We start from the raw sequence: 17,140 nt of genomic DNA, 5'->3' as shown, positions 1-17,140 counted from the left end.
GACTGCGAGCCAGGCCTAATCACCCAACCCCACTAATGCTCTTGTGGCTGAATGGAAGCAAGTCCCCGCAGCAATGTTCCAACATCTAGTGAAAAGCCTTCCCAGAAGAGTGGAGGCTGTTGTAGCAGCAAAGGGGGTACCAACTCCATATTAATGCCCATGATTTTGGAATGAGATGTCCGACGGGCAGGTGCCACATACTTTTGGTCCTGTAACGTTAGTGTGTGTATGTAGTAGGCTACGTAGTCAGTGCTGCAGCGTTGATGTGTGGAATGACAGCTTCCTATATTCAAATCCACTGGCGCCGAAGCAAAAGCTAAACTCTGATAAATTCGGCCTACTATCAGAAAGTATACTGTAGCTCCAATTTTCCAAACAACTTGTCGTGATTTTCGTAAGTCAAAAAGTAGCCAACGTTAGATAGCTAGCTAGTCATAAACCGAAGAACGGGTATCATATCAGTAACATTGGCATGCTAGCTATCTGGCTGACTAACAGCTGAGTTAGCTACGTAGCTAAAGTTAGTTACTACAGTCGCGTTTTTGTGCAAGATTTGATTTGGCAAGACATATACAGCGAGCACTGGGTTGATGGTTAACGGTAACCCTTGTTTGCGTGGTCAGCTGCTGTACAGTAGTCAGCAAATGGCTGTTTAAAAACTGTGTTTACATAGCTACCAAGATACTTTAAAAAAAAAAACATTTCGCCCAGTGCACTGTCTGTTATGCACATTAATGAACCATACCTGAAGAAGTTGAGAAAACATCTAATTTGACATATTTCTTACACTCTACTTTGGGACAGTTCTTTATAACAAAAACTCACACACTTCAAATTGACAAAACTGATGCTGTTATTTAACTATAGATATTTGACACAACAACAACTTTACAGCTAAGACACGACAGTGACTGATGGAGTGAGTCTGGCAAGCCAGTGCATTCTGACCGTAGTTTAAATGATCTGGTCCACAAAAACCTTCGCAGTGGAATTTTTAATAACATTACCCAGTACTCATTTGTTTAAAATGAGAAATTATTTGGTCAGGTTTGTGTTTACACTGAGAAGATTGAACATGGTTCAAAGAAGTCTAATGTTTTGCGCAAGATTAAGGACTTTGAGTCCCTCCCCATGGTTACCAAGGATGGATTTAGAAACATTGTGGCATTGCAAAGTGATGCACCCCTGCAGATGGGCCACGAACATTACCTGTCTCTTTGAAATAATGAGGGTCCTGAAAGCAGAGTATAGGTTCTAGATGGTAAAATGAGAATTTCAGTTGCTAACTATTGTGGTAATTACAATGGTGATTACCTGAACCAGGTGAGTAGTATCTATATCATAATAACACTTTACACATATACCATCTCTTCTCTACTCAAGCCTGACAATATAATTAATGTTTCTTTGAATGTTGTCTGTATGAAGTGTCTCATCAGGATTGGCGCTCTTTGTGTATTTCTCCATGCTCCAGACTTACTTTGAGGTCGCAGAACAAAGTGTCACCATGCCCCTTGTCATGTAGAATGAGCTGTGGCCCGAGTGGTACCAGAGACTGAATGTTGGAACTGTGCTCTACCTCCAAAACTAGAGTAATCCAAACAGGTCTCGACCTGACATAGACAACCACAGAATGAAGAGCTTTCACTCAGTAGGTACTGAACTCAACCTAACCTAGTGATTCACAACTTAGCAAATCAACATACAGTAGTACATTGCCAGACAGACACTCCCAATTGGTCATTTTGAAATAATATTCTGTCTGAACACTGTATACTGAATACTGTGAAACTCTTCGTTTTTACTATGCATGGCCTTGTAGAAATCTGTCTGAATCTTTGGACTCCCACTGCACTCCTTACTGTGGTTCCAGCCAAGTGTGCAGTCTCAATGGGGCTTGCCTAAGGTTTCCTACCAGTTCACCGCCAGGTAAATTCACAACCACATTATGCAGTTTAAATTAGATTGTATGTAAAAACAAAGGCCTTTCCCTGGGTAACATTTACAACATTACTAAGCAGTCTTTATCTGAACTTTATCATGAACTACTCATTCCTTGCTTCTTATAAATGTTTTTCTTCTAGATAAGAATTGAAGAACAATTCTGCATGTGATGTCATTGGCTTGGTAACTTTTGTGGGTCGGGTGGAGAGAGTCAAGAGTAAGGGGTCCGCAGGTCAGAGGTGTTCGTTAGACTTGGACTGGTCATTTATTCTGAAAATGTAACACAAATGCTCATGATATTTTTCCATCTTTTGCAGGCCCAGAAAAATACTGGACTTACCGCTGGGTCCATGCAGTGGAACATCCAATAGTCCTTTTATTTTGGAGCTTTCTGCTTCTTCACAACCAGAAATATACCATGGGATATACCCAAGCAAATATTTTTACTATAGTACTAGCTATAACAGTTAGTAGCTATAATACAAACAATTCCATAGGTAAACGGCAACAGAACTCTCCTAATTGTACTTATTTTCTCCCTGCTCTGTACCCTCCCCATATCCCATTGTAACATACCTGGTGTGCACTCAGATGAGAAAGTGTTAAGAGCAAGACTCACTGCCTTACCTCACCAGCAGCTGCAAGACACATATATTTAATACCGGTAAGTGCAGCTGTCATTTGCAAAGAAAAGATAAACAGTACAACTGTTTTATTTAAAAAAGAATATATGGACAGACACAATGCGACATTATGTTAATATAATCTGGTATGTATTGATTCACTTGATTGATGTAGTTTTCCCTCAGGGTATCACAAGGGCCAGCCATACCTGTCAGACCCCAGGGTGAAGCTTCAACCAGTGGACCAAGACTGAAGGACAGCATTATGCTGAATAAGACTGTTGTTGGTGGCCATTATTCCCTCACACTTCCCTCACACCCCTCAGATATTCACACAGTCAGTGGCAGTTGGCTCAGGTGAGTGAGGGGAACCTTTTCATGAAGGAAAGATGTCTGTAATATGCAATACTGGTTTTTGTATGTTTGTTGTTTTTTAACCACAGCAGACATCACCATTTAATTATTTTCGTATTTATTTCCCATCCACCAGCTCAAGTTCTTCTGGTTGCTGCAAATGACCTAAAGAGGGAGATGGAGGGTCTGCATTATCGTTAGCACAAGCAGCTGGCAATCCAAGGTCAGATCATTGCTGTGCAGTATGTGACATGGCCAGAGGAGGCACTGTCAGACCAGGTAGGCTTTATTGATTGCTTTACTGTGGGTTATACAATGAACTTAAGGAGGATCTTTTGGTCAGCTGTCCGGACAAAATCTCAATTTTAACAGTCTTGATGAAAATAACCAATTATGTGACATTTTATCAGGTAACAATAATGTAAATGCCTGTGCCAAAGCCTGTCACCTTATCCTCCAACAGATACTTTATTTTTACAAGAGCCTAATTGTCCTTTTAACCGCTGTACTTTATGCATAAATGTGTATATATTATGTATGGCATTATATATTACGCCTGTACCATGTTTGCCTATGATTGTTTTTAGTGTTTCAACTCAGTTTGAGTGGTCCATAATGTGGTTTTAAAAAACAACAACTGTATTATAGTATAATTGTGGAGTGACACGTCAATACATTTCTCTAACTCTAGATACACTGAGTACACAAAAAACTAAGAACACATTCTCTGTCCATGACAGACTGACCAGGTGAATGCAATGATCCCTTATTGATGTCACTTGTTAAATCCACTTCAATCAATGTATATGAAGCGGAGGTAAAAAATAAAAATAAAGATTTTTAAGCTTTGAGACATTTTAATGTAACCCTTATTTTACCAGGAACACATTCTCATTTACAGCAACGACCTGGAGAATAGTTACAGGGGAGATAAATGAACCAATTGGACGCTGGGGATGATTTGGTGGCCATGATGGTATGAAGGCCAGATTGGGAATTTAGCCGGGACAGCAGGGTTAACACCCCTACTCTTACAATAAGTGCCATGGGATCTTTAGTGACCACAGAGAGTCAGGACACGCATTTAACGTCCCACCCGAAAGACGGCATCCTACTCAGGGCAATGTCCCTAATCACTGCCCTGGGGCATTGGGATATTTTTTGTGTGTTTTTTTGACCAAAGCAAAGGGTGCCTCCTACTGGCCCTCTAACACCACTTCCAACAGCATCTGGCAAGCCAGTGGTGTGCTGCAGGGTGGTGTGCTGTGGATATGTGCCATTCAGGGGGGTGAATGGGCAAGACAAAATATTTAAGTGCCTTTGAACGGGGTATGGTAGTAGGTGCCATGCACACTGGTTTGTGTCAAGAACTGCAACACTGCTGGGTTTTTCACGCTCAGCTCCCATGTTTATCAAGAATTATCCACTACCCAATGGACTTCAAGCCAACTTTAACACAACCGTGGGAAGCATTGGAGTCAATATGGGCCAGCATCCCTGTGGAATGGTTTTGACTCCTTGTAGAGGTGCGCAACTCAATATTAGGAAGGTGTTCCTAATGTTCCGGGTTGGAGCGAGCGGTCGCATCCGCACTTCGGTCCGCAGGTAGTATAACTTTTCATTACATTTCATTACATTTCATTATAGTACAACGGTTTGATTTGTCTAATCTTAGCAATTTCTTCTTAGCTAGCTACATAGCCATCATTGTATCAAAGATAATTGCGTAATTATCGTATTTCGTCGTCCTAACGTAGTCTACACTGCTATCTGCCCAGCAGCTAGCCAGCTAGCAAACGTCCACCGTCTACCGAATAGCAGCACTGTAGAAACTATTACACTCAACTGAACGACTTGACTAGTGTAGTGTTAGCTAGCTACATAGTTGTCTTTGCTGTCTTCGTATCCAAGATAATTGTGTAGTTTAGAGTGTGTAGTTTTAGAGTGATTATCTTAATTTACCGAGGTTGGCTAGCCAGCTATTTGTCGTCCTTAACGTAGGAGACACTGCTAGCTAGCCAACAGCTAGCCAACGTCTACCGAATAGAACTTCCGCACTCAACAACCCGGTCGCATTCCGCTTCGCTCCACAGGTAGTATCACATTTTCATTTCATTTTATTACAGTACAACGGTTTGATTTGTTTGATCGTAGCTAGCTACATAGCTAGCTACATAGTCGTCTTTGTATCAAAGATAATTGTGTAGTCTAGAGCGATTTTCTAGGTTAGCTAGCCAGCTATTGTCGTTCTTTTAACGCAACGTAACGTAATCAACACTGCTAGCTAGCCAGCTAGCCCCCGAATAGCAGCACTGTAGAAACTATTACACTCAACGGAATGACTTGATTAGTGTAGTGTCAACAACGCAGCCACTGCCAGCTAGCCTACAAAGTCAACAACGCAGCCACTGCCAGCTAGCCTACTTCAGCAGTACTGTATCATTTTAATCATTTTAGTCAATAAGATTCTTGCTACGTAAGCTTAACTTTCTGAACATTCGAGACGTGTAGTCCACTTGTCATTCAATCTCCTTTGCATTAGCGTAGCCTCTTCTGTAGCCTGTCAACTATGTGTCTGTCTATCCCTGTTCTCTCCTCTCTGCACAGACCATACAAACGCTCCACACCGCGTGGCCGCGGCCACCCTAATCTGGTGGTCCCAGCGCGCACGACCCACGTGGAGTTCCACGTCTCCGGTAGCCTCTGGAACTGCCGATCTGCGGCCAACAAGGCAGAGTTCATCTCAGCCTATGCCTCCCTCCAGTCCCTCGACTTCTTGGCACTGACGGAAACATGGATCACCACAGATAACACTGCTACTCCTACTGCTCTCTCTTCGTCCACCCACGTGTTCTCGCACACCCCGAGAGCTTCTGGTCAGCGGGGTGGTGGCACCGGGATCCTCATCTCTCCCAAGTGGTCATTCTCTCTTTCTCCCCTTACCCATCTGTCTATCGCCTCCTTTGAATTCCATGCTGTCACAGTTACCAGCCCTTTCAAGCTTAACATCCTTATCATTTATCGCCCTCCAGGTTCCCTCGGAGAGTTCATCAATGAGCTTGATGCCTTGATAAGCTCCTTTCCTGAGGACGGCTCACCTCTCACAGTTCTGGGCGACTTTAACCTCCCCACGTTTACCTTTGACTCATTCCTCTCTGCCTCCTTCTTTCCACTCCTCTCCTCTTTTGACCTCACCCTCTCACCTTCCCCCCTACTCACAAGGCAGGCAATACGCTCGACCTCATCTTTACTAGATGCTGTTCTTCCACTAACCTCATTGCAACTCCCCTCCAAGTCTCCGACCACTACCTTGTATCCTTTTCCCTCTCACTCTCATCCAACACTTCCCACACTGCCCCTACTCGGATGGTATCGCGCCGTCCCAACCTTCGCTCTCTCTCCCCCGCTACTCTCTCCTCTTCCATCCTATCATCTCTTCCCTCTGCTCAAACCTTCTCCAACCTATCTCCTGATTCTGCCTCCTCAACCCTCCTCTTCTCCCTTTCTGCATCCTTTGACTCTCTATGTCCCCTATCCTCCAGGCCGGCTCGGTCCTCCCCTCCCGCTCCGTGGCTCGACGACTCATTGCGAGCTCACAGAACAGGGTGAGCCGAGCGGAAATGGAGGAAAACTCGCCTCCCTGCGGACCTGGCATCCTTTCACTCCCTCCTCTCTACATTTTCCTCTTCTGTCTCTGCTGCTAATGCCACTTTCTACCACTCTAAATTCCAAGCATCTGCCTCTAACCCTAGGAAGCTCTTTGCCACCTTCTCCTCCCTCCTGAATCCTCCTCCCCCTCCCCCCCTCCTCCCTCTCTGCAGATGACTTCGTCAACCATTTTGAAAAGAAGGTCGACGACATCCGATCCTCGTTTGCTAAGTCAAACGACACCGCTGGTTCTGCTCACACTGCCCTACCCTGTGCCCTGACCTCTTTCTCCCCTCTCTCTCCAGATGAAATCTCGCGTCTTGTGACGGCCGGCCGCCCAACAACCTGCCCGCTTGACCCTATCCCCTCCTCTCTTCTCCAGACCATTTCCGGAGACCTTCTCCCTTACCTCACCTCGCTCATCAACTCATCCCTGACCGCTGGCTATGTCCCTTCCGTCTTCAAGAGAGCGAGAGTTGCACCCCTTCTGAAAAAACCTACACTCGATCCCTCCGATGTCAACAACTACAGACCAGTATCCCCTCTTTCTTTTCTCTCCAAAACTCTTGAACGTGCTGTCCTTGGCCAGCTCTCCCGCTATCTCTCTCAGAATGACCTTCTTGATCCAAATCAGTCAGGTTTCAAGACTAGTCATTCAACTGAGACTGCTCTTCTCTGTATCACGGAGGCGCTCCGCACTGCTAAAGCTAACCTATCGGCTGCCTTCGATACTGTGAACCATCAGATCCTCCTCTCCACCCTCTCCGAGTTGGGCATCTCCGGCGCGGCCCACGCTTGGATTGCGTCCTACCTGACAGGTCGCTCCTACCAGGTGGCGTGGCGAGAATCTGTCTCCTCACCACGTGCTCTCACCACTGGTGTCCCCCAGGGCTCTGTTCTAGGCCCTCTCCTATTCTCGCTATACACCAAGTCACTTGGCTCTGTCATAACCTCACATGGTCTCTCCTATCATTGCTATGCAGACGACACACAATTAATCTTCTCCTTTCCCCCTTCTGATGACCAGGTGGCGAATCGCATCTCTGCATGTCTGGCAGACATATCAGTGTGGATGACGGATCACCACCTCAAGCTGAACCTCGGCAAGACGGAGCTGCTCTTCCTCCCGGGGAAGGACTGCCCGTTCCATGATCTCGCCATCACGGTTGACAACTCTATTGTGTCCTCCTCCCAGAGCGCTAAGAAACTTGGCGTGATCCTGGACAACACCCTGTCGTTCTCAAATAACATCAAGGCGGTGGCCCGTTCCTGTAGGTTCATGCTCTACAACATCCGCAGAGTACGACCCTGCCTCACACAGGAAGCGGCGCAGGTCCTAATCCAGGCACTTGTCATCTCCCGTCTGGATTACTGCAACTCGCTGTTGGCTGGGCTCCCTGCCTGTGCCATTAAACCCCTACAACTCATCCAGAACGCCGCAGCCCGTCTGGTGTTCAACCTTCCCAAGTTCTCTCACGTCACCCCGCTCCTCCGCTCTCTCCACTGGCTTCCAGTTGAAGCTCGCATCCGCTACAAGACCATGGTGCTTGCCTACGGAGCTGTGAGGGGAACGGCACCTCAGTACCTCCAGGCTCTGATCAGGCCCTACACCCAAACAAGGGCACTGCGTTCATCCACCTCTGGCCTGCTCGCCTCCCTACCACTGAGGAAGTACAGTTCCCGCTCAGCCCAGTCAAAACTGTTCGCTGCTCTGGCCCCCCAATAGTGGAACAAACTCCCTCACGACGCCAGGACAGCGGAGTCAATCACCACCTTCCGGAGACACCTGAAACCCCACCTCTTTAAGGAATACCTAGGATAGGATAAAGTAATCCTTCTCACCCCCCCTTAAAAGATTTAGATGCACTATTGTAAAGTGGCTGTTCCACTGGATGTCATAAGGTGAATGCACCAATTTGTAAGTCGCTCTGGATAAGAGCGTCTGCTAAATGACTTAAATGTAATGTAAATGTTTGCTATACTCAGTGTATATAACACATTTCATGTTATTTTAAAACACTAATTCTCTTTATCTAAAGTCGATGCATTGTTTTTTTTACAAGAACAGGACAGGATACATTGAAAGACAAAAAAAAACAGTTACCTGTACAGGAATGATTTGCCGTTGGTAAGTCAAGTTTAGAATACGATTCAGTCTGTGGGTGAGACTGTTGTGGCTGTACCTAACCCACACGGTGATCAGAAAACTGTAGACGTAACTGAAAAACAAGGAAACAGCGCCATCTGGTGTGCAGAGCTCACTCAGCAGACAGGGGAAAAACAACCCAAGAAGAGGTGAGTTTCAAAACACAGGTGGGCTATATGACTGTCAACATTACTGAACATTTAAAATTGTACTTGTAACTCCCCTTTACTACGGCATTTGAAATTGTATTTGTATATTTTACATTGTCATGATGACGTCACTTGCGTGTTTTAGAATAATTGTATTTAGTCTTTTAGAGTGATAAAGCAATGCTATATCACTCGGGCCAGGATGCAAGAGAAAAGGTACTGAATCAACTTCTATCCTCTGCCATAATCAGTTCTCTATGCCCATCAGTGACCCACCCAGTAGCTCAGGTTATGAGAGCTTGGTCTGTTCACAGAGAAGCTGGCCGTGGCTTTACAGAATAGGAGCTAGTGGGGCAGGAAGAGAAGAGTGATTCTGAATCAGAGGAAGAAGTTGGTCCACTAGATAGAAACCCAGACCAAACCAGAGCCAGTGGACAACAAAGTCCATCAGGTATAAGAGTGCTGTGCCACATGAACATACTATCTCAACATTTATCTGTGGCCTAGCTTCTATTCCTCTCTTTATGAACTAAGCATGGCTAGCCTGAGAAATTAACTATGCTGTCTGTCTGGAACCATGGAAACTCCTTGCCATTAATGAGGGGAGTTACAACAAGGCTAGTGACACTGATATGCCTACTATATTTTGTTTCTAAGATATTCCACAGAGTGACGGCGCTCCAAGAGAAAGTGGTTACGGACTGTGATGGATCATCGTGGGAAAGCTGCTCGTGGCTGAAGCAGAGACGAGAAGTGTCCGAATATTTGTGTCAATGACGAATAAGGTTTTCAAAAACATTTTAAAAGGGAAAAAATATTAATTTCGAAACACTTTTAATGCTCCCTTGAGAGTTACCTACAATGTGTATGCACATTCAGGATTTGTCGCTTTTTATGCAACTTAAATTTACCTCCTAAAAAAAGACCCCACATTTTGAATGACTGTCAACTGAAACTTCTGTTAGAGAAATTAAAACCATATACAATTTGACAAAAAAATCATTTTTCTCTTAGACTGAGCTTCTCTGCATTTTATTAGACAATATAATAATGTTATTGTTTTTAACCATTAAGTACCTAATGATCATTGCTGGTTGCACCGAATGACTATTATTTTACAGTGTCATTTTTTAGGCAGATCTCTTTCCCTCTTACAGAAACACACACATACCATAAACAGTATGGTTTCTTATTCAACAACAATGATGCCTTTAATGCGTAATAAATTACAAAAAATGTGACTCAAATTTTTATCACGCAGAAACATTTCATCATGAACATGGCAATGAACTTCTAAAAATGATTACAATTCTGCATTATGATACATTGTTCAAACAATGTTAAAACAGTTAAGAATCAATGTAATACATACATAGTAAAGTTCTTGAAGTACAGTAATGACATTCAAACATTAAAATACAAAACGTATAAGAAAGTGTTCTTCTACATTACATCAATTACTCATTTGATTAAAAACGAATGAAATTGCTCTGTGCAATGTCTTGTAAAAACATTAATGTACCATTAAAACATCCACAGATGTGTTTAAGTTTGTGCAGAACAGTGCAAGATTAAAATGGACCATTTAAAAAATGATAAATGTGAAAACAATTCATGAGGTTCAACCATTTAAATACAACTTATTTCTTTGCAGAAACTCAAGTTGACAATTATCAAACTTGCATTCCTCAGTTTGTTTGATGATGTCACTAATGTGACAAGAAAGCAGCCCAGTCTGTCGGACAGCCGAGATGCTCAAGGGCTTGTGCTCACTGATTATTGCCTTCACATCTCCTTCATAGTACAAGGTAATGTCTGGCACAGATGACCAGACAAAAACATTCCTCACTCCATACTGCTGCATAGAAGTGATCAGCACCTCCTCCCCAATCACCTTCAGTACCTGGCCTACAAAGGGGCGGTAGCTGTAAGTGAGTAAAATCACTGAGAAAGCCAAGCCAGTAAAAACGTCATATTATAACCTATGTTGTGATAATTAGGTTGTTTGCTCAAACCCATTAGTTCATTCGCCACCGTGATATACAATAAGGCTGTGACAAAAAAAAGACAACAGTCACGGAATAAATTAAACTGCACATACGTTTGTTTCATCACAAAACTGGAGAGCAACATCTGTGTGGTGAAGTCCACAAAGCAAATATTGCATACAAACAGTTATTTTTATTTAATCAGGTAAGTCAGTTAAGAACAAATTCTTATTTGCAATGACAGCCTACCCAGGAGCAGTGGGTTAAATGCCTTGTTCAGGGGCAGGATGACAGATGTTTACTTTGTCGGCTCAGGGATTTGAGCCAGCAACCTTTGCGTTTACTGGCCCAACGCTCTAACCACTAGGCTACCTGCCGCCCCGGCAGTAGCAATTATCACCTGTAGCATGGTCAAGAAAGTTTAAGTTTGACAGTTTACTAAACAACTACTGATTTATCACCACAGAGTTACTGTAAGTCAGCACAAAGACAACAGGAGCACCGCAATTCCAGCACCATTTCAACTTAAACATTTAAACATCATCAAATCAACAAGCTTAGTTTAATACACTGAAATCAAACTTAAAGATTACAAATATCATGTTGCTGTCCATGGTACTGATTTATGTGTGTGCATGCGCAAGTAAAACATATACAGTACCAGTCAAAAGTTTGGACACACTTACTCATTCCAGGGTTTTCTTTATTTTGACTATTTTCTCTCAACCAGCTTCATGAGGTAGTCACCTGGATGAACAGTTAACAGGTGTGCCTTGTTACAAGTTAATTTGTGGAATTTCTTTCCTTAATGCGTTTGAGCCAATCAGTTGTGTTGTGACAAGTTAGGGTGGTATACAGAAGATAGCTCTATTTGGGAAAATACCAAGTCAATATTATGGCAAGAACAGCTCAAGTAAGTAAAGAGAAGTGACAGTCCACCGTTACTTTAAGACAGTCAGTCAAGGTCAGTCAATGCGGAAAATGTCAAGAACTTTGAAAGTTACTTCAAGTGCTGTCGCAAAAACCATCAAGCGCTATGATGAAACTGGCTCTCATGAGGACCACGACAGAAAAAGAAGCAGACCCAGAGTTACCTATGCTGCAGAGGATAAGTTCATTGAAGTTACCAGCCTCAGAAATTGCAGCCCAAATAAATGTTTCACAGAGTTCAAGTAACAGACACATCTCAGCATCAACTGTTCAGAGGAGACTGTGAATCGGGCCTTCATGGTCGGATTGCTGCAAAGAAAACACAACTAAAGGACAACAATAAGAAGAAGAAACTTGATTCGGTCAAGAAACGTGAGCAATAGACATTAGGCCGGTGGAAATCTATCTTTCGGTCTGATGAGTCCAAATTTTATATTTTTGGTTCCCACCGCTGTGTCTTTGAGACACAGAGTATTTGTTTAACACTTGTTTAACACTTTTTTGGTTACTACATGATTCCATATGTGTTATTTCATAGTTTTAATGTCTTCATTCTACAATGTAGAACATGATAAAAATAAAGAAAACCCATGAATGAGTAGGTGTGTCCAAACCTTTGACTGGTACTGTGTATATAAAAAAACACTGCCCTACTTGTAGACAAGTTGACCGCAAATGCCATCCAAATGCCAACACTGATGATTTCTCCAGTGAGATTCAGCCACTTGCGAATTGATGGAAAATTATGAAAACACAGAGATGAAAGATCAATTTAATATATATATATATATTGTAATTTTTTATTTTCTTTGTCAAATATTTGAGGAAGCCTGGCTTCCCTTTGCGTCCATGAATACGTGCCACTGCAAAGGGGCGGTGTTCGTAGCTGACAATGACAAATCTGCTTAGACTTGTAGCTAATGTTGACTTGGCCACAGCTTCATCTTGCTGTACCTCAGTGATTGTGTCCTCCTGATCGTGATCTTCATTGAAGTTCACTTCCACAGGACTGAAACAGATGTTGTAGATGCTTGGTCTGCTACAGAAGCAAGATACTTCCGTGTTTTACTTTCCGTGCCTCTGTGGAGGTGACCTGGTGCAATTTCATGGTTCCTTTGACTCCAGCGAGGTTGTTGGGCACGGCTTTGTCATATTTAGTTACATCTGCAATCCAAAATCATTTTTATGCTCGATCCACTCTTCTCAAGTAGTTTGAATAGCTCCTTGGGAGTCTGCACATCCTCCCCCCGTTGAATGTGTTTGTCCGCACAACGTTTCACAGCCCTGCCCATGCCATCTGGTGACCCCTTCCCATGGGTCTTTTCAGAAAAGTTCCAGGTGATTTGTTTGAATCCGTAGATATATGAGTGCTGAGTAGGTACATATTCTTCTCGTTTCTGTATTGGGTAACCGGACCATCACTCATCATGTGTCACGATTTGTGGATTCTTGTTTTTTTACATCTCTTAGGATAGGCTCCAGGTGAGCCCATGCTGCTCTCTCATCATGTCTAAGGGAGTCAGATATGGTGGCGTAGGACTGGATTCCCTCTGATGTGTACACATCACTTGTATGGATCGTAGCCTGCTGTTTACTTCCCCCAAAGTGGATTTCTGTGGCCAATTTACATGCAAAGTTCTCAGAGAAATCTATGTGAACGAGCACCTCTTCCTCTGTGAGACTTTCCTTCAGAAGTCTACAGTTCTCTACTTGGTGGATCCAGTTGAACTGGTGCTTTGCTGGAACATATAGATTTTGGTTGAAAACCTCTTTCAGGTCCTTAAGGGATCCAGGTTGAGACACTTTCACAAAATGTGTGTATACATTCTCCTCAACAGTTGACGCCCTCTTCTACTGTTGCCAGGAGATAGATAGGCCTATTTGATGTCTCTGATGTCTCCTCCGTCTCAGCAAGTGAAACTTAATTGTAGCAACACTGCACACACATAAGATGTATATCTAGATTAATAGGATAGTCGTTTTTTACTTACACATATTTTCAGTATTAGCTGCTTGATGTGCACTACTATAAAACTGTACAACACAGACATAAAACACCCTTATCCTTCAAAAAATGGTTTTTACTTAAAAGTAAATAATATTATGTATTTCTGTGTACAATTTTTTTATTTAAATAGATGAATAGATAACTTAAGACAAAGAGATTGATATCATTCAGTATAACTGTTTAGTCATATGGTGCAACTGGAAATTCTGGTGACTATGAATGATAATTTTGGCTGTACCATATGATTTTTCTCACGTAAACATGTTTTACAGGCAACTGCTTGTGTACCCATGTGAGAACTTGACTTTTACCTTAAGTATGCATCTTGAGTATCAAAATAATATACAAGCTTTTCAGATAATTGAACATTTGTATTGTTTTTTTTGCGTTTTCTGGGAGGGGTAAAACCTGACAGGGAGTGGAAATGTGAACTTATTAAACATTTACGAGCGAATGCCTAACATTTCTTCTTAACCAAAGGGTGCCTCACAGGCATCTTAATGATGTCACATATTGTCGCTAGTATATCATCATGTGATTTGATCCAAAATGGTGACTTTATGTCAGTTGCAACGAATGATAATCATGAAGGCTAATTTTCCGGACAAAAGTATTTAAAGTATTTAAAACCTTTCTGCCTAAACTGTCTTACCCATATTAAAGTGTAGTGCAGTAGACCATTATAAAATCATGCCAGAATAATCTTTTGACAGTTTTGCTATGATTTAAGATGTTTTATTAACACTTATAGATTGTTTTTTTTTTTTTTGGACAGGTGCACAGAATGAAAAAATGACCATTTTTTCACATCTAACCATTAACTCTTTTAGGACAAAGTAAAAGAGAAAGAACGTAGTTTCATAACATAAAATGTGTATTTATTGGTTGTTGATTTTTGTTAAATATTTCATTCGGACACCAAAATATGCACGTCAAGCCATTGATCCATTTACATTCTAGTTGTGTTTACCCAGATTGCCTTTCTCAGAAATTCAGATTTGTCGACAAGACCCTTCTGCTGCAGCAGAGTAACCTCCATGCTGCCAGGTGAATACTCACCAGTAGCCTGCAAAGGATACTATAAAACCACAATATTTGGTAATGTAGAGCTCATGTTCATCATTTATTTGCATTTCTTTCATTTGACTTAAGTTAATCAGGGATTTTGTTTTATACATCCTTAGTGTTTTTGTTTTATTAATATTTTATTGCTTGTTTGCTTTTACTTCTTTCATTGTTTTACTCTAAAATGTGTTGATTGTATACTATTTTAAATGCACTTAAAATAGTTTATTTGATTCATTATACATCTCCCTTTGTTAAAATAGGAAATGCATGAATGTATAATTTTGTATGTTATACTCACTGTATTGTTGTGAGTACAGGAGCTGCACACACTACCATGTCTCTCTCTCTCTCTCTCTATAAACCAGATGATGCCATCTGGGGACCGCAGGTCCTTAGGTCTGCCTCAAGACCCCCATGACAACACACTTCTGTCTTGCCTGTCTGCAGGCTTCCTCTGCCCTCTCGCAGACCCCCTGAGCCTGAGTGAAGCTGCTCTCCCCGAACCCGGTAACACACCTGGTAGAGGGGGACAGGAGGGGAGGATAAAGACACACCCCTTGGAGCCAGTCATGGGGCACTGCTTTTAGCTGAGGCGGAAGACCCTGGCTATTTTCAAGCCGACAACTATTCGTGGTTCATGACCTGCTCACAAGCATATTTACAATATCAAATTTCCTAATGTTGACCTTCAAGTGGGGCTTTCAACTTTAAAACTCAATAGTCCACTTAAGAGAGCAGTTATAGCAGTTATAGTCCATTCCTGAGGTTAGACTGAGTATTGATTACATGGTACAGTGCAGGGTCAAATCGAACATGATTTTCATGGTACATTCTGTCTGCACATAATATTAAGCATTGATTCATTAATTATGTAAAATGTAGACACTGTAATCAGGAGGGCTGTATGCATAATGTTTCTACAACTTAAAGTAACTGTCCAGTGTTTCCAGATTTGTATGATATATGACCTATAATTTATTACAATAAGAGTAGAATAGTTTTCTTCCAAAAAAAGTGTAATAAAGGATGTTAAAAAGCAGATTTTCTGTATTAGAATGGTGTTGTCGTACCCCAACAACAGAATGGTGTGGGTGTATAGCGGTCATTAAAAATATTAATGCGAGTAGACCACTGATTGGTCAGCTCATCCTCCATAGGAGGATGACATCATCCTCTAAGGAAATGGCAAGCATTTTTGAAGCGGTCTGTTTGAGATACAAGGTTGAGGTGGGGTTTTTCAGAAGTTTTTTTCTCCAATGTATGCTTTGGCCACATATGAGTATAGAATGCGTCAACAACATTATTTGGGTATGGAGTTAACAGTTTATCAACTTTTAAAAGTGAGATTTTAACTGGACAGTTACTTTGTGTATGCTGGTTTTTCTTTTTTGTTCATTCAGAATACATTTTGTCAACTGCTGTGGAGCTGAAAGACACATTTTGTGTATATCCCTGTCCTCTGTCATCTGGGAGGAGAGAAAGAAGAGGTTCTCATCACCAAAGTGTATAGAATGACAGGCATGGCTTTGGATAATATATTGGACCACAATATGTCTGAAATTAATTTGTTCTTTGTTAACATGATTAGGCAGTCACATTTTATTGTAAATTCTGGAAATATTTTTGTAGATATTGTTTGTGGCAATTTTCAGTTTTTTAAAACTGGGGGTTTGAGTATCTGGAGAAAAAGGAAAACTTTTGGTTTTTGTTTCATTAGTCCATTGTTGATATAGTCCCAAAATGTTTTGTATTTATTTTTATTAAGGATCCCTATTAGCTGCTGCCAATGAAGCAGCTACTCTTCCTGGGGTCCAGCAACATTAAGACATTTACTTACAGTTAAAAATATTACATGACATTTCATTTACCCAATACATTTAGTGTGTTCCCAAATACAATGCTCTTAGTTTAAAAGAAAATATATTTGGGACTAATTTATTAATTGCCACCCATTCTGAAACTAACTATACAGCTCTTTGTTAAGTGTTGCAGTGATTTCACTCACTGTAGTACCTGATGTGTATAGTGTTGAGTCATCCACATTCATAGCCACACTGGCTTTACTCAAGGCCAGTGGCATGTCATTAGTAAAGATTGAAAAAGCAAGGGGCTTAGACAGCTGCTCAGGGGAATTCCTGATTGTACCTGGATTATGTTGGAGGCTTCCATTAAAGAACACCCTCTGTGTTCTGTTTGACAGGTATCTCTTTATCTACAATATAGCAGGGGGTGTAAAGCCATAACACACACGTTTTTCCATCAGCAGATAATGTCAAAACAGC

The 17,140-nt window shown here is 41.9% G+C and overlaps 1 protein-coding gene across 1 annotated transcript; it reads left to right on the top strand.

Moving 5' to 3' along the window:
- Positions 1-590: 590 nt before the first annotated feature.
- On the top strand, positions 591-17,101 carry radx (RPA1 related single stranded DNA binding protein). Its single transcript, XM_065006824.1, is given in 28 exon segments — positions 591-600; positions 752-863; positions 865-941; positions 944-1,413; positions 1,475-1,655; positions 1,823-1,877; positions 1,879-1,929; positions 2,085-2,176; positions 2,262-2,297; positions 2,300-2,381; positions 2,517-2,608; positions 2,754-2,796; positions 2,798-2,818; positions 2,820-2,874; positions 2,876-2,924; positions 3,058-3,200; positions 8,725-8,792; positions 8,794-8,864; positions 9,035-9,080; positions 9,179-9,315; positions 9,522-9,546; positions 9,548-9,617; positions 14,728-14,837; positions 14,839-14,911; positions 15,221-15,365; positions 16,259-16,292; positions 16,294-16,410; positions 17,059-17,101. Coding segments are annotated over 28 exon segments (2,508 nt in total).
- The last annotated feature ends 39 nt before the right edge of the window (positions 17,102-17,140 follow it).

The sequence above is a fragment of the Oncorhynchus nerka genome, linkage group LG22 (genome assembly GCF_034236695.1).
Source record: "Oncorhynchus nerka isolate Pitt River linkage group LG22, Oner_Uvic_2.0, whole genome shotgun sequence".
Lineage (NCBI taxonomy): Eukaryota > Metazoa > Chordata > Actinopteri > Salmoniformes > Salmonidae > Oncorhynchus > Oncorhynchus nerka.
This window is presented reverse-complemented; position numbering and strand designations above follow the sequence as displayed.